This window comes from Sander lucioperca, chromosome 12 (genome assembly GCF_008315115.2).
Source record: "Sander lucioperca isolate FBNREF2018 chromosome 12, SLUC_FBN_1.2, whole genome shotgun sequence".
Classification (NCBI taxonomy): domain Eukaryota; kingdom Metazoa; phylum Chordata; class Actinopteri; order Perciformes; family Percidae; genus Sander; species Sander lucioperca.
In genome coordinates, this window is record NC_050184.1 from 12,730,280 (window position 1) to 12,752,285 (window position 22,006).

Sequence of the window (22,006 nt, forward strand, 5' to 3'; positions counted from 1 at the left end):
CCTGCCGTTGTTCCTCTTCATTTACCTCGTTTATCAGTATGTTACCCACATGAATAATGGATTAGGTTGCTCGTTGCCTCGGTGACACACCAAGCTCATCACTGTCATGCATTTGCTCGCAAAAAAAAAACCAAACGGATCCACTGCCATCCCCCGCCTCCCCCTGACTCCACCCCTGCCACTTCTGGATGACAGACGAGATGACACATCGGCACACGCCGCTCCCACTGTGATTGAGTCTTGGCTGATGAAAATGAAGAGGGATAGCCATAAGAGAAGGACATGTAGAAATCCATACACATACAGGTCTCATATGCACACTGTATGTCCACTTCTATTGATTTACACTAGATTGTTTTTGGTTATGTACCCCCTGTCCTATATGAATGGATTTTGATCACTTAGTAATTCCGGAGCAGCACTGTTCTACTTCAAGGTCCATCCATCCATCCATCCATCTATTCATTCTCTATACCTGCTTATTCAGACTCAAGGGCACATGGGAGCTTTAAACTATCCCAGCATGCTTTGGGTGAAAGGCAAGAAAACACCTATATATTACCAATGGGAATCTACATGAACACTGGGAGAACATTCAGTATGAACTCAGCACAGAACCGTTTAGAGATTCAAACATGGTTGTGAGGATCCAGTATTAACCCAAATCCAATCTTTACATTGTAAAGCTTGATCAGGAATTTCATAGATATCTTTGATTGCTGTACTAATGATGAAGCACATCTATTTTCAGTCCCTTTGTCCATACTTCGACCCCAGACCCTATAGACCAACACAAGACAGCTTCAATTCATGTAATGTTTTTCAAATCCGCTTTGCTCTTCGAGGCTGCACTATACCTCCACCTTTGTCGACACTAGTTAGAAGTTATAATTGAGGCCAATCACCAGGGAAGATAGAGGTTTTTCTGCTGTGACCCAGCATCAGAAAGAATGGTACTTTATTGATCTATGTGGAGAAATTCTCAGAAAGAGTCAGGTCAGAGGACACCACTGACGCTTAGTGGTTCTGTTTAAAAGCGTTAGATTGCTACGCTACCACTTTCAGCGTAGTGGCCCTGTGAACAAGTCTAAATAAGTCCATGAGGTCACGACAAAATAGGCAGTATGCAGATGTCTGCACCGAGCCTACATGTATACCCTCTGATAGCGAAATTTACGGCACACAGACCCTAGAGGGATTCACGCGAACCCTTGCAAACTCATGGATGCAGAAAGTATCATTTCAGCTTCAGGCACAGGACAGCACTCAGGAGCTGGGTCTTACAGGGAGCTAGAGTCTTACTCAAGGACACTTTAGCAAGCAGGATGTTTGTCAATGCAGTTTGAAGCTGGGTTTTTATAGCTTGTCACAGTCTTGGCAAGTGAGGTAAATGACTTGACTGTGAACAGTTAAAAAGGGAGGTCATGAAACATCAGTAAGTCCTTTAAACTGGCTCTTGCATCTCTGTGCAGCTGCCTGTCAGGGCTTTTTTAAACTATTTTTGAAGAAGGAATTATAAAATATCCATTGAACCATCTGGTTTTTCACCCTCGTATCCTTTTCTCTTGCATATTTTAAGCGGACCATTTATTTTAACCCTGCAGCACCTTGTAGCATTTGAAGGAAGAAATGTGTCTATCTGTCTCTATATTTTGTCTGTCTTGTGTGTGAATGCCAAATCATTGTGCTTATCTTGTGTGAATGTGTATGTGTTTGAGAGTCTCAGAGTGCTGTGCGGCTGGAAAGGAAGCAGCTAAAGCCTTGTGGGTGACAGACAGCTGGTCTTAAGGTTACAGGAGGGTACAGTATATTGTTGTGGCTGAGGAGTCTATGGAGACAATGATTCTTTACAAGGTACTCTTTGCTCTCTACGGCCAGTAATTGCCCTCTTTCCTGGCTTTGGTGTCCTTCTAAGTGCAAACCACTATGACAGCACTGACCGAATCTTCTATGTCATGCGACCATATTATTTATTATATATATATACATATATCATTGTACAGCTTTGCCTAAATACAACTGTTTAAAAGTGGTTAAAAGTAGCAAATAAGTATTGGTGTGCAATACCTAGCCCTTTTTATCTGTTTATCTTTTTTTTTTTTTTTTTGGGATGAAATATTCAGTCTAAAAAATTTAGGAAAATAGTGAAAATTGCCAATACAATACAAAACCTAAAGTTACATTTCAGTATTGCTTGTTCAAAACCTCGCAGACACACAAATGTCATCCTGCGTCAGATGAGAAAACACTTCTGTGTGCGGTTCCAGTGGTCATGGACATACAAGAAATTGTGTCGAAATTGTGTCGTTAAAATTGTTGTTTCAGTTCGGTGACTCATTGATTGACTTCAGCACTCATTTAAATGCTTTGCTTGTATACACATTAGAATCTGTCACTAGATTGATTTGTCCACATCTGGTTGAATCCATGTGTGTGAATACAAATGTTTTTTTGCTTCCTGCTATATAATCCCCACTGCTATTCTTCATGGATCAGTCTAATTTCAATCACACTTGGTTGCTAATAGTAAGCGTACCTTATGTGCATTTGCACCTTAACTTTATCTGTTTTCTGTCTATCTGAATCAAACCCTCCAAACGCAGGATGCATTTTAAACCAGGTCCTAAGCGAGTCATTTATTTTCCTGACTGTGATTGCAGCCAAAAAACAGCTATTTCGTCATTGTGGCACCATATTTTCATTAGTCTTCTACTTCCAGCACACAGCCTTGTCTGACTGCACTCTCACCAAAAGGAACTAGAATTATTTACTAAGAGGGAAAAAAGGAATAGCACAGAATCTGTCTTGTTTTAGAGAATAACTTGAGCACATGCCGTCTGATTAGGCATATAAATAATTTATAGTTGTTTCATTTATGGGCTGTGTCTCAACAAGGGGGTATTGCTCGCCAATTAATATTCCCTCTTTGCCCTCTATCTGAGAGGATCCAGCTCGATGTGCAGCCAGCAGCCGGTGACAGGCCAAGAGAGAAGGAAAAAGAAAAGAGAAGTGGAAGGGAGAAGTTCATTACTGTAAATGCAAATGAAAGGATCCCAGTGTATAATAGCTTATCACTGTCAGCTTTGATGTCAGAAAGCCGATCTGCTTGTGTACAGTATAAATACTGTATGTTCCAGCGATATATGTTCTTCTGTCGTGCTATGGTCAAACAAAGGTAATGGCAACAGGAATTATATATTCATAAAAAGCAGGATTCTTCATGTAGAACACAAGGGATTTGCTGTAAGGTAGAACATAAGGTCTTTGATGGAGTTGGAATTTAAAAGAGTCTATTTCTACTTCCAGTCAACGTGCTTCAGACATGCTGCTCATTAAATAACTGAAACCTTTTATTTGCACAAATTTAAAAAACAAAACAAAACAAAAACTTTCTGTCTTGGCATCATTCCTCATCTGTAGGCAGCAGCGTATCCCCAATGGCCTTAGCATTTTGAGCTCGAAATTACACTTTCCTGTATCTCTGACTTTTTTTTAGTGTTAACTTCCTGAATGTTGATAATCAGGGCTCCCACGCAGTTCTCCTACCTCCTCTATGTTCCCTCACATCTGCCCCAGGCTGAGTATCATTTCAACATTGATCGTGTCAATACACTGCCTGAGATTCCCACTACAATACTCAGCGCCTTAAGGTGTGTTCAGACTGAATACAAAGTGAATTTTAGAGGTGGTTCCATATTAGGTTGTAAAGTGGACATAGGAAATAAAAAATCTTAAATGTACACGTATCCTCAGGCTTTATGACTCCAATTAATAAATGTAGAGAGACGAGGAAAAATAACACAAGAAACTGGAATTCCTGCTTTTGAGGTCAGTCAGAGTCTAAGCTGTTACACATCACAGACACATATGTTGCTAGCTACAACATCTGCACATTGGCTGTTAGAGGTGAATAAACACATACTGCAAAAACACTACAGTGGTGGCGTGGCCGGGTTGGCTCAGTAGGTAGAGCAGGCACACATATACTTTGAGGCTTATACCTCGACGCAGAGGTCCAGGGTTCGAATCCGACCTGTGGTGATTTCCTGCATTTCTTCCCCCTTTCTCACCTAGCTGTTCTATCAATTAAAGGCGGAAAAGCCCAAAAAATAATCTTAAAAAAAACACTCCATTGGTCACATTTGTGTGAATAATGCTGCTTTAAAAAAAAAGTAATAATATATGGCAAACTGCTCAATATATCAGTGTTGAATACATAACTTTTTAAATATAGTCTAAAGTTTCCCAAATTCGTATCAAGAAATATCAAATGTCCTCTGTCTACACCAACGCAAGGTAAGCTACTGTAGGGAAGCTGCCATGTTCAAAGGACAGCTCCCAGCTCATAATGACTGGTCATCACCAGTCTCCCGCCGCTTTCTCCGCATGACGGGGCCAGTGTGACTTGGCCAGTTCCCCATGCCAGATGGCTGACTTGGCCAGAGACTGACATCTGTATCATCCTTCAGCTCCATCAGCCTTGCCTTTCCTGTGTAAAGGCTGTAAGAGCCAACCACTCCTCTGATTCCCTGCTCCCAGCCTTCCTGTGCTGCTGCCACAATTGGCTCCATATGCCAGCCACATGGAGAAGTGTCACTCTCCACTCGCTCTGCATATAGCAGCCAGGTTGCTCTCTTTCTTTCTCCTCTTCCAACCTTTTCTTTTTCTGTCACTTTTCTTTTTTTGTTGCAATTTCATTCTCTTTCTGTCATTATTTGTCATAATTTACCTGTCTGTGCCATTGGAATAATTTTCTACATGGCTATAAGGAGAAATTGTTGGTGCTGATGACCTGAATAAACAGGGCAAAGTAGTGGAGGATGGAGGATATTACATCCTGTAATCATTATTGTTGTGGGTGTTGATGTGCAGCAGGGGCTGGCTAGAGCGGAGATTGCTAATAACATTAGATTCAACTTTATTGTCACTGTGCAGTGTACAAGTACAAAGTACTGCGAAATGCAGTAATGAGTTAGTCCTTCCTGAATGAGTTCCTCTTCTTTTAGAAGACCAGTGGACAAGGAAGGAGGGGGTCAGTGGGCAGCAGGCCTGAGAACATAAGCCCTCAGGCTCGGATTGCCGTATTCTGGCTTCAGATAACCACTGAGGCAAGGAATATATTTCTCGCCGGATGAGAGGGAACTGAATGTCCAGCGTGGACAGTTCCTTGATGAGGCCCCGGGCTAAGAGCTGGCTAAGAGTAGGCTGAAAAAACAGTTAATTGCGGCGTGGGATGGAGTGGGAGAAAGAGGCTAATGTGGCCAGAAGTGGTACGTGTGCACAGGTGGATCATATTGACTGGAGACTCCTCTGTGGATGGCTGAACAGCATCAGCTGGAGGACTGGCCAGCAGTCTAAACACAGACCAGGCTTATTCTGTACCTAAATACCAGATGTCAAGATGACCCAAATGTTGATGACCATTCATGTTCAGATGTGGGCTGCATGTCACTGCTTTCAGCGTCATAGTGTACCAAAGCTGTAACCAATACTGGGCAATGTGTCACATTGTGAGTCACATTGTGTGGAGCCCACCTAGTGTGGGAACTCTCTCAATTGCACTTCCATCAACGCCGCACAATAGTGCCATCATCCACTGAGTCAGAAATAGTGTTGTCATGAACGCAAGGTTTAGATTTTTTTATTTAAATATTCAATGCTACTGAAATATGATGGGAGAAATCATTGAGTAATGTCATACCACATTTGTAACAGATTTTGCGCAGGTGTTTGTGTGCCGTTTGCACCTTTGATTTTCAAAAATATTTCAGTGCTGGTATCAGTTTTCACAACCGGGTTAGGTGAATTGAGATTTGTTTAAAGACATGGTGGAGCTTTTTTAACTCCTGTAGTGCACGGCTAAGAGCCACATTGCATCGATTAACAATTATGATCCACATACAAGCTTATAGCGAAATAAAGGAAAAACAAATAAATGTGTGGAGAAACACGAGGAATGCAGATGCTTCCATACAGGAGTGCACATTCCTGGAAAAGTTCCTTTTAACGTGACGTGATTTTACTGTTAATCTGGCAATTGTTGTAATGTAATAACCTTTCTTATAGTCTTATAAACTGCTGTGCAATGCATTAGTACCTTGGTTATATTACTTAAACTGGCCTCACAGGCAGGGCAAAAACAAAACACCAAATGAGGGAAATATTTTAGAAGAATTGTGTTCATTCCTTCAGTAATGTTTCCCAAACAAGAGCATTTCTTCTGTTCTGGAGACTTGACACTATTTAATGCTTATTTTTCTTTCAATTTGTCTCCCATCTGCAGCTTCTGTCCAAATGTAAAATGTAATTTCAGTTTACAGATTGTGAAACAAGTATTGGGCATTTCCAAAATGAAGTACTTTTTCATCTATTTGTTGTGGTGTTGATGCTTGGTTGTCATGATAACACTAGCCAGAGAAGCGTCTTGTTTTCGTCCCTCATCATCGTCTGTCCTTGTATCTCCCACTCTATTTCCTTGAGACCCAGTTCAGCAGAGGTTAATGCCGTTAGCCACGCACAGCTGTGAGAGGCTCTGGTCTCCTCATTGCTTGATGAGTGCTGCTCAGTTCGGAGGCCTGATGACTGGGAGGTCTGGGAATCTGTTGCATGCTGCAGCGAAGTCTGACTTATGATGATTGGAGTTAATACCGTAGCGAGACAATTGCCCCACCCGCTAGCATATCACCGCCATAGCCCACTGGTTGAGGAGTCTGGGCTTCCCTCCACCAGTCCGGCTGCACGGCTCGATGCACATGAAGAATTCAACATGGCCTTCTGATTTTGGCCTAATGTCCCTGAAAGCGGAAAATTACGGCCTTGAATACATAGTTCGATGTGGAATTAGATACATTTATAAGAAGTGTCACTACACTGATGTAATGTGGGACAGCTGGGCCATATAAATACATACCAGCAAATAACTTTTCAATAGATCCTGATTGAGCTTTGAGACCCAATTGGCTGAAATAACCCTCATTGCAATAGATCTCTCATTATCTATGCATACACATGCACCAAAACACAACATGACAGATAACACAGTGAATTATCTTGAAAATGAGGCGCACATGAATAGTTGAGTGGGCCAGTAGACAGGCAGGCAATTACCAAATCCATTCTAAATTTTAACAGACTTTATTCTTTTCATCGACATCATTAAAACAATGGACAGCAGGAAAGGATGATCTCTAATGCCATTAGTGAAGGCAACAGCTTTGCTTTTGATAGCTCCTGCTTTGAAAAAAATGGACAGAATCCCACTCTAATGGGGTGTTGATGTATTCATCAGCAGGTTTTTTTTTTTCACATACTCTATTGTACAAAGCTGCTGTTGCGCACAGTTTTCCCCAAACTGTTTTTTTTTTTAATGAAAGATTCAGCTAAGAACTCCAGAATAGTTTTGTTACTGAGCTTGAAAAAAAGTATTATACCCAAAGTCCGACAGAGACACAGAGTAGTGAGTACACTAAGCCTGTAAACATCATCAAAACAGGTAGAATGACTGTTGTTGACTGTTGTTGTTCATTTATTTCACCTCTGAACCAGAAAATGCAGTTTTTTGAGAAATGAGTCCCTTGGGTGCTTAGTCACCTTTACTCTCTGTGAATCCGCACTGCAGTTAAAATGTTAATGCAAATATTTAGGTCTTTGATCGCTGCCTGTAGGAGAGAGTTCTGCAGATGTTGGCTGGGTGTTGCTTGGCTACAGGGAAAGCATGATGATCCTGTATCGCCTGTTTAAACCTACCTAATCATATAAAATCAGTTGGAGTTAATACCTTTCAAATCTTAAAAAAATGATCTTTAGCGATTTGGTACATTTAGCTAGTGAAATTACAAAATGCACACATATTTATATCTCCTGCCCCAGTGCAGCTGGAATGTAGCTTTTATGTGAAATATACAGTATAGAGATAATGTAGAAAGAGAGAACATTTCTCCTGTCATTCCTTGATGTTAGTTGATTTGCTTTAAATAGTTAATGTCAGTGGTAACAGTGTCTTTTATTACACGAGAATCCTTTGGGCCTTTTGGAGGATAAATTGTCATTCAGCAAAGGCAACAACTGTTTTCTCTTAGATCAATTAGATCACTGCCGGCCAGCCAGAAGACCGGAACGTGCGCTGGGCTGCGCACACACACACACACACACACACACACACACACACACACACTAACAAACACAAGGGCGCACACACACAGACACACTTTGATTGAAGCATCATTGTCAATTAGTTATTGAACTTGACAAATTTCTCACCCTCTGCATAAAGAATAGCACACATATGAGCATATGCACATGCATTTTTTTTCTCCTGCCAGACCATTAAACAAGAGACCAGCTCCTTTGGCTCCTTAATGGAAATTGCCGTTTCAAAGCTTTCAGAGTGAGAGAGATGTTAACCTTGTGCGCTACTTGTGGCATTAAAAATGGATCAAAGCAGCTGAGCTTTGATGTCGACAGAAGATCTTATTTGGGTCGTGCTGGGCTGGCTCCCTTGCGCCCTCTGCTGGGAGAACTTGGCGCTTCATGTTAGGATGTGGTGGTGTTGTGCACTTTTAATTGTTTTAACCCCTTGCTGCACCAAAAATTCCCACTCGTGGAGACAATAAGCGTGATCATAAAGACACAGACAGATACAAGTGAAACGGGTGACAAAAGAGAGGCAACAAATGAGACAACAGCTGTTTCCTTTTTCTTTTCAGTCGGTTCATCAATCAGGTTTTGTTCCGCAATGTGAGAGCTGATGTGGACTATTTGGGTGTGAACTCTTGACCCTCAGCAGGCAGTCTTAAAAACTGGCTCCCCTAGTATTAGAGTCTCCCCCACAGAGCTCAGCTTAGGCCTGGGAATGAACACACTTTCCAAAGAGATAAATGACGTAGCAAGATCACCTACATGTGTGTCTGTCTGTGTGTGTTTGTGTGAGAAAGTGTACTGTAGTGCGAGTGTGTGGCCGAGTTGTGTGAGCTTGTAGGCTGAAATCAGATAGAGACAAAAAGACAGGAGGCATTTTGCTGTGTGTATGTGTTTCTATCAGACAGAAAAGGCAATTGGGTGTGCATTCATGCAATTCCTCTGTGGATGCAGACTATGTGTGCATCACTGCCAGTGTGTATGCTTGTGCACACACTTGTGTAGTGGGGGGGGAGGGGGGCTGGATGGAACGGCGGAGATGGAGATGGAGACACAGATAGAGAGAGTGAAAAAACATAAATAATTGATGATAGATACCGCCTTGCATCTGGCGCCTGCCGCCGTTGACTTTGTTCAAAGTGGATATTGATGCAGGGTCTTGCTAAAACAGTGTAACCACCCCTCTGTTCTGACCTCATTATCACATTAGACAAGCAACAATGCATTGCTTTTAAAAAGGGCAAAATAATACATGCTGTGAAATAGATGCAAATGTGTCCGAATCAGATCTTTTGCCAGATCTGCTGAATATTCGTTTTTTTGCCATATTATTTAACACGGGGGAAAAAAAGAAACCTAATTCTAGCTGTCATGAAAGAAAAAAAGGTGATTGTTAATTAATTGAATATTGGCTTGTTTGTGTTGGAACGCATGTGGACTTTCTCAGGCTTATTGTTGTACTTGCGGCAGATATCTGTCAAAAAAAAGTGGGTTAGGCTGTTTGGAGAGACTCAATATGTGATTGACTTTAATGTATTTAAGTTTTGCTCTCTCCCTCAATCGGCAGGCCTATTTTCGCTCAGTTTGCCTCATTAAATCTTTGTGGAAATTCTCCAGCTCTTGTGGAAGAGACTTTCTTTTGATTAGGCTATAAACAAATGGAGGAGTTGGTTGACATCTCCCAAGACCGTAGCCCTCTTTTGTTTTGCTGCTGCACTGTTGCTGCCCCCCTCCCCACTCTGACAGGACTCGAGTACTATTCCCCAAAGCCTTTATTCTCGCTCGTTTTCTTTTTTTCCGTTCCCTCACCCAACTCCAACCCCTCCTCCCCTCTGCCTTTGTTAAAGACAGCCCCTCAACCACTCCCCCCACCTCTCCTTCTCTCTCTCTCTCTCTCTCTCTCTCTCTCTCTCTCTCTCTCTCTCTCTTGCACTGTCTCTCTCGCTCTCTCATTATGGGCTCATCCGTTCCGCTGGCTGAGGGCTGAGAGGGGAGTGCTCAGGAGGAGAGTGTTTGGGAAACCAGCGACACGCCGCTGCTGTTTTCTCCAAAAGAAAAAGAAAAGAAAAGGTGGACCGAAGTGTCAGGAGCTGCTTTTCCTTTTGCCAGCACTCCTCACTCCCGTTTACTTCCTTTCTCTCTCTCTTGCTCTCTCTCTCTCTCTCTCTCTGTATTGCTGCGTCTGTCTGCTGACTTCTCTCATTGACTCACTCCTCTCTGCTTCAGCTGGCTGACTGAGTGCGCTGACACTGGGACCACTACCTGCTGCCTGGGGATTAAGCGCGCCATGAATACCCGGAGTCTAATTTGTTGTTTTGGCTGCCAGTGAATGTTGGATCCCCACAGAGGAGAAGCTAGTGCATAAATCCTTGCGGCCAGGACACTGAAGCGCCTCTGGACTAAAACAACCCAGTGAAAAGGGGACTGGATGCTTGAGGAAGCGTATAAAAAAAGAGTCGACGAACCAGAGAAAGAAAGAAAAGCCCGGACAAGTTCTTTCCTGAAAGGCAGAAATAGCAGAAGCTGAATCAACTTAAGTCTTACGAGGATCAGGGCGCAATGAGACCCTTTTCCTCTAATTATCTGGTTGGGATTCTATTGCTCGGTGCTGACACAAGGGAAGAAAGCCCAACAAATCTGTGCCTCGAGCTTCTTGGTTGATTTCTGATCACACACAGGTTTTTCTCCTTTTCTTGCCATGAGTTCATTTATTTAGATCGTCTCTGTGTTTTGCTGCTCATCCGTAGCTGCTTGGGGGAGAAGACGGCTGTGCATTGACAGGTTGAGTGGGGATTGAGATCCTTCTCTCCAACTTTTTCTCCCTCCCCATCACTTTTCTGACCTGCATTCGGCACCAGCGCACCAGCAGAGTGGGGGGGGAGGGGGGCGGATGCTTACCCTCTCCACGAGACTGGCCGGGAATAAAGGTTATTGAACCGAGGAGTGTCAGGCACGCAGGAGAGAAGGGGAGGAAAAACAAACCATCTCCGTGAACCCGGGAGCATATGGTTTAGCGAGCGGCAGCCAGCTGCTTTCCAGCCATCCTGCTAATCACGCTACAGCTGATACAAGTTGCTCCGGTGACGGTGACAGATTTGGACGGCTCTTACTTGCCGTGGTCGCATATCTCTTCACTGTGCCAGACTATAGAAAACGATAAGCAAAAACGAGCCAGTCTCCGGTGGATACAAAGAAGCAGTTGTGTTGAGTTAGAGGCGCTCTGGGCAAATCATTGCTCAGGAGAGGAGCTAACCTTTGTTACCCCAACAGGCAACAGCCACAGGGAGGCTAAAAAAGATGCTTGGCTGTCACCTCTTGGGAAAATACTTGTGACACATGTTGTTGGTGAGCACCAAACCTTGGCTTGGTGTTTAAAGGCTTTTGACAAGTAAAGGAGTGGGAGTGCTCTGAGAAGCTGCATTCCCAGACCCCTTTCACGTCCATCTCATTACCAGTCAGGGTCACTGGGAGGAAAGGAGAGGATTGCATTTGTGGATTTACTGTCAGCCTGCTTGGAAGTTTTCCGTGTGGATATTTGACAATTTAAAAACACCCACATCCTAACACACAAATTTCTGCATCTCATACACATACATGCCAAAAGCGCACTGACGCACAGTTACAAACACATTATAACCACCCACCTAAAACCACACACGTTTTCACTGTAAGTATAAACCAATTCACAACACACACACACACTTAGCCACAGATTTAAAGCCCATTAGTTTTTTCCTAGTGGACACAGCAGAATGGAGGTCGTGTGGACAGGTGGGGGGCTGTAGGAGTCCAACATCTCTGTCCCTTTCCCCAAATGGATGTTATTATCTCTAAAAATGTGTTGCTTGGAAACCGCTGAAAGCTTGCTGCTGCGATTCTCTGACAGAAACGGTCACCGGGTCCTCGCCACGGTGCACAGCTGGAACCGCAGCTGAAACACCCGCCATTACGAGTCTTTTTTTTTGTGCTTTTTTCTTTTATCTTCATCTTCATCCTCTGCTCTACCCCGCCGCCATCATTTTTTCCAACGGGTCTTTGGGCACCCCTCGTCGCCCTCCTCGTCCCGTCATCTCCTCCACCCTGGAGGGGAGGGGGTCAATGGAGTGGAGCATGAGCGGGTGCCACTATCCCTCGCCACCGCCACAGGAGCAGGACCGCAGGTACCAACACAAGGTGTCCCTGGTGGTGCGCTACTTCATGATCCCCTGCAACATCTGTCTGATCCTACTGGCCACATCTACACTGGGCTTCGCGGTGCTCCTGTTCCTCAACAATTGTACGTTGGTTCATCAGAAACACACAATTTTACTTTCATAACACCTAAACGTATGGGTCACTGCTTGGCAATAGAATGCTTACTATAAACCCCTATTTCAAAGTATTGGTGCGGCCTTATAGACAGAATTTAGCTTGGAATAAATTATTTTGGCTTGTACATTCTATACAGTTTTTGCATTGAATGTCCTTGTTGAAACAAATAACCCCTCACTTTACCTCTCATGATAGCCTTATCTGCACTTGGAGTAGGGACATCAGGACACCTAAAGTCTCAGCTCCCCTTTCCTTGTTTCTGTGTCTGCACTGTAGGCTTGCGAAATTGCCTTATATTTCTTCTCCAGACTTGGAATTAACTCTGAACTGCGGGATGAAGTATTAAAAGGCAACTAAATGCCTTTGGCGGATGATAACATGTCTTTTGGCCTGGAAAGCCTCAACCCTTCCTGTCATCTGCCCCCACTGCATTATTCTTGTCCCACTTTATATTGAAAGTATTGTGGCTCATTAAGAGCACAATGTTTGTGCGGCTTAGTTACTTAGTTGGCAGTTTTGATGGTCACCATATCAGTAGATTCTTGGGTCAAAGACTAAATGAGATAATTGCTTTAGTTTGTCTTCTGTTAAACCCCATGCCGGGTATAATTTGTATTCACAATATGAGTTTATGAATTCACCAAAGATATGCAACCATTTTCTATTTATTTTTTTTATTTTTTTTACATTACTGGCAGCAGCACACCTTCAGCTGTCCCCCTCTACCATTTGCCTGTCTGTGTTAACGCTAACTTATTCATTCTCCTCACTCTCTCACAGACTTACACAAGTCTATTTTTGAGTGCATTGCCAGATTAGACTGTGTTAAAGGTGAAAGTCCTCTCAACTATCCAAAGTGGGCTATTATTTATGCAAGACTTGGGCAACATAATCCCTGCACATCATTGTAAGTAAGTAATATGTTAATCAAGCACAGTCATTTTGAGGTTGAAGTGGAATTTGAGCAACACTTTTAGGGGAGAGGCTTGTTAATATTCTTTAGCCATGGTTGTTGTTCCATGTCAGCCCTTTAGTCTGTTATCAGGCTGTTGACTTTTCAGCCATGTAGAAGGCAAAGTCCCCATAGCCCGGAGGATGCCACTGCATTAGATGCACCTCTTAGCATTTGTCTACTTCTTTTCTAGGTTTGTGTCTTTCTATCATCTTTGTCAGTCTTTCCTTCTCAGGCTAATTGGTGGATGTTGGTGACCAGAGCAGTATGGTCCATTTGTAACCTCGCTGTGTTACTGAATCAATTTCAGCCAGACAGATTCTAATAGATTTAATACAAACTCAGTTAAAGCGGGCCAATCTTCACCTCTCAGATGAGAAATGTGCGTTGGAGGAACTGATGAAATGAAAGGGGCTCTTTTATGCTGCCAGGAGCCCTCGCCATGTGGCCACAGGGATAGCTTGATAGGATGGTGATAGTGCTGGTAGTGATGACGTTTGTGTTTGGATGTGTGTGGGGAGGGAGGAGGGGTGTTAGAGGAGCAGTGCAACCTCAGATTCCCTATTTCTATTGTCACCATATGGGGTGAAGCATGCCCACACACACGCAGTAACCCCCACAAAATCCTACCGCCTGCCAGCAGAACCCACACACAGACACACTCTTGGTTTATCATTCTGTGTGACTATACATCAACCGCACCAATAGGGAAGATGACACACATTCAGTGATACATACACACACTCCTCTTCGTGCACATGGCTAAATGTCACAGTCAGACACATATTGATTTGCTGAAGATACAGTATAAGGTGAATGATGGCCATGTTCTGACATTCACACAGGCACAGGAACTCACGCTTTGCTGGGTGCAAAGGGAGATGGGAAAGGCTGATATGTTTATGGAAAGACCTTATCTTGTCTTTTCATTATGGAAATTTGACGAAATCGTTTAGTGTTGCCCTGCGCTCTGTACGCCACCTTTTCTGTCAAGGCTCTTTCTGATTCGCCTTGTTTGTTTGTGTGTGTTTATGCATGCTTACGAATGCGAGACAGGAAGTACAGCTTGTGTGGATGTCTGTTTCTGTGCGCGCTCCTTTACCCTCTCAGCAGAACTTCTATATTTTCCTTGTGCCAATTTCTGTTTCACTCGTTTTATATGTTTTCTTGAAATCCCCCCCAGATGGAAATCAGTTACCGTCATGACTGACTGGGAAACAGCTTCAGCCGACACTTCATTATTCACCTCTAGCACCAGCCTCGCCTCTCCCCTCTCCTCATTTTTTTCTCTCTCACACACCCTTTCTCTCTCTTTCTGCCCCGAAGCCCCGACTGTTGACAAGCAATTTTAAGTGAGCCTAAATTTAAAACTCAGCTGTGTCTTGGGACGCCGACGGGTATCGCAGAAGTCCTGGAAAAGGCTTTGCCGCAGTGGTTGACGGAGCCCAGTAAAAATGTGTTAGTGGGGTAATTGATGTGATGTGTTTTATCTTCCTCATTATCCCTCACAGTGCAGAGACGTCAGAGAGATGGCTGGGTGGCTGCACATCCTTTCTGAATGTGTGTGCTGGTGTGTACGTTTGATGCTGGCAGCTCTGACAACTCACCGGAGCTCTGCTTCGTGAGCCAGACAGCTGAGTTGACTGCGAGAGTGCAGATGGTGGTTTGGTTGACTTGTGCTCGGTACTCCAGTGCCCTGGTACACTGTGACCAGTGTATCATGATGGCCTTCGAGGTAACACGTTGTCCCTTTGGTGAAGTTCCCTGGCAAATGATGATGACACCAAAATCATTTCTGTAGATCAGTAATTGTGCTTCCTGATGGCTTCTCACTCACTATATGATATCATCGCGATACATATGTCACGAGACGATATTATTGCGATTTTAAACTAATTGCAATGTTCTGCGATATATTGCAATTTATTACCTTTTTTTCCAATTTCAAATTATGTCCCCAAAAGGAGACTTTGTCAACATATGTTTTATCCAAAAGATACATTTCTCTGTTTGTTTAGCTCACTTAAATTTTATTGCTGCAAAATGGTGTTGTCAAGCAGACAAACTATGCTGTATTGGTTTTTTTTTTCCCCACCCTACTGGACATGTTTAATTTTCCAACATGATGTCAGTCTTCTTACTTTGCTTATAGCTTTGTATCATTCAGTGCCAAATGTCTTTGGTATCTGTATGCACAGTACTGAAATGATTTGTTGCCTAATCAATTAGCCAATCAACAAAACAAATATCTTCCATAACCTAAAAAGGCGAGCAGTCGTTTATGCAAAAAAACATTCTCTGGTTCCAGCATCTCAAAATGTTAGAATTTGCTGCTCTCTTTTCTTATATTGTAAATTAAAATTGTAAATTGGTTTGTTTGTCAGAAAATATAAGCAATTTGAAGACACCCCCTAAGGCACTGGGAAATTGCTTTTTCACTATTCTTTGGCTATTTGTAGCCTAAACAGTTAATGGTATGATCATCAGATTTATCGACGATAAAGGTAAATGTTAGTGCAGCCCGAATTCTGTTTGTGCATAGTTTTTGTTTTGTCACTAAGAATATCCCCTATTTCCCTGCTAAACAATGTGATTCAAACTATATGTTCTCCATGCGCAGTCTACATTACATAAACTACTATTGATCCATTGCTTTGTCAAGATTGTCCTCATTTGCAAGCGTTAAGGTGTCAAAACTGCAAAGGACTCCAGTTTCATGAGGTCTTTCCCCTGAGTGTTACTCTATACTCAGTCATTTGACACTACAGGTCTTGTTTTATGGTTCCCACAAACCAGCAAGCCTTATGTCATCGTCTGCTGGGTGTTTACTAGGAGAGTAGCATGATGTCATTTGATATTGTAAGGGGGGGGAGAATCTGATTTATTCTGCATATGGTTGCTGGAGGGTGGGGACTGAGTACATTTTCACTGATGTGATCACTGCTGTGGAATTTCAAATCTTGTCTTACACTTTTCAACGCAAAAGAAAAGAAGATCCATTCCCGTGTGTTTTTACCATTCTCATTGTGCTCTTATGGTATCAAAAGTCATGCAGTGTGGTTTGGGATGAGAAGACCATAGAAACAATGATGATACCTATCGCTGAAATGTACTACTGTTGATTAGCTCAGCTGGGTTCCTGCAGGGTAGCAACTCAATTACTTGGCCTGCACCTCTGGGAAGTCTGTGAATTTCCCCCAAAACTAAAAACCTATTTCTCTCTCTTTCTCTTTTATCTCTTTCAGACAAACCTCCTCACTTCACTCCAGTCCAGCCTCCTGATGGTAAGTCCTCTGTGGTTTCTTTCTGCTCGCCTCCGTTGTCCGCTGGTGTTTTGGGGTTGTACCTACGAGTAATGCCCTCATACAGCAGTTCCCTGCCTTTGAAGTGGCCAGCCGTCTGTGCGATGTGCCAGATTTGGCTGCTTCGCTTTTTGTTTTTACACAGTTGGTATGGTAGGCACGTAGCCAGGTCTGCTCAGGGCTTTGATGTGAGAAGGATCTTTTGATGACTTGATTTGATCTGCTTCGCACGGCTAGTTAGGCTGATGTTCAATACCTGTTACTACAGCTGCATTCACAGCCTTCTGATAGGGTCTAATGGGATAATACACCCCCTTTCCCTGGGTATTCTACATTACCTGAGGTTTGTAGGCCGGGAGCGCAGAGCAGCACCATCACCTCACCTTGTTAGCCACATGCTCTCCTCCTGTCCCATACATATAAATCTTTGAAATGGGTGCTGCATTGTTTAAGTTGTTTACTGGCCCAGTAACATGTGCTTTTAATTAAAAAAAGCAACAATTTATTTCTAAAACTGTGTATCTCAGCAAGCTTTAATTGGAGGAAAACATCTGGTTTTCAAGCTGCTATCATGAATATTTATCAGAGGCAGCGCACTGAGACAGTGTTTGATAGACTTTTGTGTTGTATTTTCTTTATACTGCACTGACAGCCAGCCAAGAATGGACTACTACTAGTTCTGAAGGTGTTGTATCATCCTGCTTGTGTGCAAGCTACAAAGCCAGAGGTTTGGAGGGATGAAAACACGAGGAGAAAATATTCCTAATGTCCCAGCTGGCCAGCTGATGTCAGGGACAAAAGGCAACAGTTGGGGCTCTCAGAATCTGTTTCTGGTAATTGCTCAATCACTCGCCCCATAGGCCAGCTTGTTTGGAAAAGCGGTTTGCGAAAGATGTCAGCTTTAAAAAATGTATCAAATTAGAGGTGGTTTATGACGAATGGGATTGTCTGGCAGGGTCGGGACAATAGGCTGTTCACTGTCGATATGAAATGGCTGTGGCGTTTTGGCTTCAACAAATGATTGGGCTTGATTGGAGCGTTTCTAAACTCTGCCTCACCTCAACACCTGAGGAGTGTGCAAGTATGTCTATACTTTCTCTTTCGTGCCTCACATCAAAAAACACTGGAGATCCAATTGGAGCCGGCGCAGTTTACAGCAGCGATTTGTTTTTATTTTAATGGCAGATGAAATTGTCTTGACAAATGATTATATCTCACAGAAAGGTCTGTTTTTGAAGCAAATATTGCTATAAAATGTGTCTCTCCACTGGGCAAATGAGAAACAGTGTGCAGGCAGTGAAGCAAGCCCATTTCTGTCTTCCATTGAATTTCCACCTACAAAGGAAATAACGCCCTGCTTATCGATTGAGCCACTCATTTCCCATGTATTAAAGTTTTTGCTGTCTGAGGGGCACAGTTTGTTTCTGCACTAGTCAACCATTTAAAAGCTGCTGCTAGCCCTTAATTACATTTCCAATAGTTCTGTAGGCTTTACATCAGCAGCCTATGCTGTTTTAATATGCCAAGCAAAACAAAAGGCAAAGCCTCCAATCAGTGTGGTAAGCCTGCCCTGTGGGACGCAGTTTCTCTGGGTCATTTAACGCTGGAGAGATTAGTGAGACAATTAGAGTTGGCCCAAATAAGACAGTAGGCCACTTTTTGGAGACGCATGGTTTTAGTAGTGGTGGAGGGGCGATTTAGTAGAGAGCACAGCCCTCGTTCTACTGAACTTGTCCTCCCTGCTCTCCAGTACTTGATTACAGAAAATCATGGACAAGATACCAAGAAGTCTGCATTTTTACACAGCCTAATTTGTCTCTGAACTGCCGTTGATGAAACGTCTTTATTAGCATGAGGAGATTCTGCAGAAAGTAAAGGAATTTGTTCTGCAAATTAGAGCGAGAGAATCTTGGGACTCGCTGGCGGAAATTGCAGGTTCGGCACAACATAAGCAAAACTCTTAGATGATATTTATGGTGTGCGCCACCCGCAAATAGCTGACAAATCCTCCCAAATGAATGGCCTATAATCACCGGTCAAAAAAAAAGTGACAGAAGTCACAAAGCAGCCGTTAATTAGGCTTTTTCTTTGAAAGCTCAAAGCGACAGTTGCTTGGCTCAGGCTGCACTCATTATTGCATGTTGTCTCCTGATAATAAGACAGTTGTTGTGCGTTTGGCCAGAGCTAGAAAGCTCAAAGACTTGCAGCTTGAGGGATTAGTATTGGAGTTTGGAAAGAGGGTCGACTCAGAGAAATGCTTGATGAACGAGGATCTTGGCCCTCAGTTGTCTACATCCAGAGTTTGTGCAGTGGTTAAGAGCATAGCAAGGAGGCAGTGTTAATTAGACACAATCTTTGGTCATATTTTATTGAAGATCTAATAAGGATTATTACTTCACTAGGTATTTGTCATCTGATTTATGGAAAATCTAGTTTTTAATTGAACTTGGACAAAGAATAGATTCACGTCTTTAGTTCTGTCTCAAGGACTTTAGGCTGAGAGGAATATCAGGTGTACTGTAGACTGCTCCCTTGAACTATCCTTCATTTCATCCTATTACAACCTTAGGTGACTAAACACTGGCCAAACATGATCCGAATAGGCCGGAGACTCAAAAGAAAGGAAGTGTAATAAGTTAAGTCTTAGTTCAGAGGTCTTCTGTGACTGTAGCCGTCTCCAGCACAGCCTGCCTGGCTTTAGTTGCGCTTTTGTCACTGACGGTGCTCCCCAGAGGATGCTCCTTGCTGACAGACAAAATAAACTCTTGGACTGATTTGATCTAAGGTGGTGGAACACCTAAATAAGAGTGCCATGAGGCTCACTCACACTTTAAGAACACTACCCCATCCTAAAGAATTGACATAAATCTTTGTCAGCTCTGGGAGAATACAGCAACTAAGCGCTCCACACCCATTACCCCCTCAGATGTAATAAACACACACACACACACACACACACACACACACGCATACACACAATAATTTATTCTGCCGGAGCCTTTCTCTGTGTTCTTGACAGTAAGCCTAACTCAGAGAGAGGCAGAATTAATTATGGCTCCTCGCCTATCTTAATTAAATCATTTCACATCATAGATTTCACACAACAGAAGCAAAATATCTACCTCATATTTTAGCCGGGGTGGGGTTACTGGCTGAGAATGTCTCACATCAAGATATCAAAGGTAAAGTTGCCTCTCCTGTATTACGATTTCACCGAAGAATTGTCATGTCCGGCTTTTAAAAGAGAGCAGCTTGTTAGACCACTAATGTGGAGGCTGCTGGGGGAAAGCGGAGGGGGTTGAGGCAGCCTTGACTTTATCAACAGAAAAGTTTGTTGCCCTTTTAAAGTACACACATTTTAAATTACACAGATGTACTCTATATCCTCACCTTGGTCAGAGTAGCCTGTCTCGTTTTGTGTCGGTGGCATCAGCAGATGTTTACGTGAGTGTCTGAAGGGCTCAGTAAGTCGTTTTTTTTTCATAAACAGAGGTGAAAGGCAATGAGATTAGCCAAATCTGGTCAATGCCCACATCTAACCATCCGTCTTTGACAGCATTCACATTCAGGCTTGCCTCACCTCACCTCAGCTTACCCGGTATTGATCTGTCAAAATAGGTTAGAAGCAGTAGTCCACAGAGAGAAAAACAAAAATATCAACCAAGAAGAAGAGAACTGAGGTATACTCCTGTAAAGTGCAGCACTATTTGCTTTTGATACCCTATGACAAGGAGTAATTATTGACACAGTTTGCAATGCGGGTTTGCTTTGATATGTCCCCCGGCTGCGGAGCACCTCCCGCCAGTGTTGATGCAGGTTATTCTCGGACCTTGGACCTTGTAATGATCAGCAGTTTTTTGATGTGGACACACAACACACTGAGCTATCTGCGGCTGTGATCTGGAAGCTGTCAGCCAGCAACTCTTATAGCCATGTCTGATTTGTTGGCATTAGGCCTCTCTGTAATGTACAATAGAAGCTAGACATAGGTGTAATCTGGAGTATTGCGATCCACATATCCGCTTCAATTTGGCTTTTTTAACATCCTCTTGTTGAATGAATATGCATCCGCATTGTTGAAAGCTTCCTGTGATGGCAACTTTCCTTTTGCCTCGTTAGACGCACAGTAAATGTATCCACACTTGATTGATTTCCTTCTTCCTCATGGCAGAGCAAGAGATTAAAAAAACAAACAATGACATAAAAAAGGCAGCAGTATGTTACTATGCCGAGTCTTTGAAATGAAATGGAAAGAATGACATTAGTGGGATAAACAAAACCATATCGACAGTATGAATCCATGTGAGCTAATTAATAGTTTCTAGCTGCTTATCCAAGCCCTTATCGCTCAGCATGGCTGTGCAGAGGGACAGTTGAAAACCCAAACCTTCTCAGCTCTTTGTCATATATTGGAAGTAATTAGCGTGCAGAACGGCCTAATGTTGCCTTAAATGGGCTCTCTATGTTCTTCACATGTTGATGGTGACGGCGGCCATTCAGTACTAGTGAAAGGCTACGTTGCTCATTCCCTCTCATTAAAACATCAGCAAGTTATTTTAAATCAGGACTCAGTTGTCATTCCATTTTAATCTGTGATGGGTAGGTGCTAATTTAATTGTTTGGTGGCGATGTCAGAAAATAACCACACAGGGAAGTGTAACCAATGGAACGAATTTCATTGCCAGGTTGTTAATTAGAGGAAAATAAGTGGCTTGCAGTGTCAACGTGTTGCTGAACAAAATTGCGCTGATATCCTGCTATTAGCCGAGTCTTGCATCACAGTCAGTGTTTTCCCTATTATGAAGTGGAAGTTATTGGAGCGTTTTGCTCTGTGCTGACAATATCCACACTGTATACACAGATACTGTATATGTCGTAGTTTTCTGCAGAAGCAACGTTTGCTGTGAACGTCAGGCATCTGCAGTTCAGTGCTCTCTTGTTCTCTCTCGTTCTGCCAGACACACACACACACACACACACACACTAACTCTCTTGAACATTTCACCCCTTGCTTCTTGTTTTCCTTCACTCAGTTAGAAACATTGTTTACAGATTGCAGTTGAACCTCAGGCTGTGTGAAGGAACACACATATACTCCCGGCACACACACACATTACAGAACCCCAAACATCCGATTTTACAGTTTCTATCAACTTTTATCCGTCGGTGTGTATGTGCTTTGGGTTCCTGTGTGTGTGTGTGTGTGTGTGTGTGTGTGTGTGTGTGTGTGAGTGTGAGTGTGTGTGAGTGTGTGTGTGTGTATTCCTGTTAAGTGCGTGATAAATTTGTTGCGTGTGCATACACA

The 22,006-nt window shown here is 43.0% G+C and overlaps 1 protein-coding gene across 9 annotated transcripts in view; it reads left to right on the forward strand.

Moving 5' to 3' along the window:
- agrn (agrin) overlaps positions 1 to 22,006 on the forward strand; it is a 274,348-nt gene that overhangs the window by 94,626 nt on the left and 157,716 nt on the right. For 7 of the 9 annotated variants that reach the window (XM_036008107.1, XM_036008108.1, XM_031286349.2 and 4 more), the window contains one exon: positions 16,645 to 16,683. In XM_036008107.1, coding sequence (XP_035864000.1) covers positions 16,645 to 16,683 — 39 coding nt within the window. Of the gene's footprint in view, positions 1 to 10,122; positions 12,413 to 16,644; positions 16,684 to 22,006 lie in introns of those variants that run through there. The other 2 variants (XM_036008110.1, XM_031286355.2) reach the window with 2 other exon arrangements.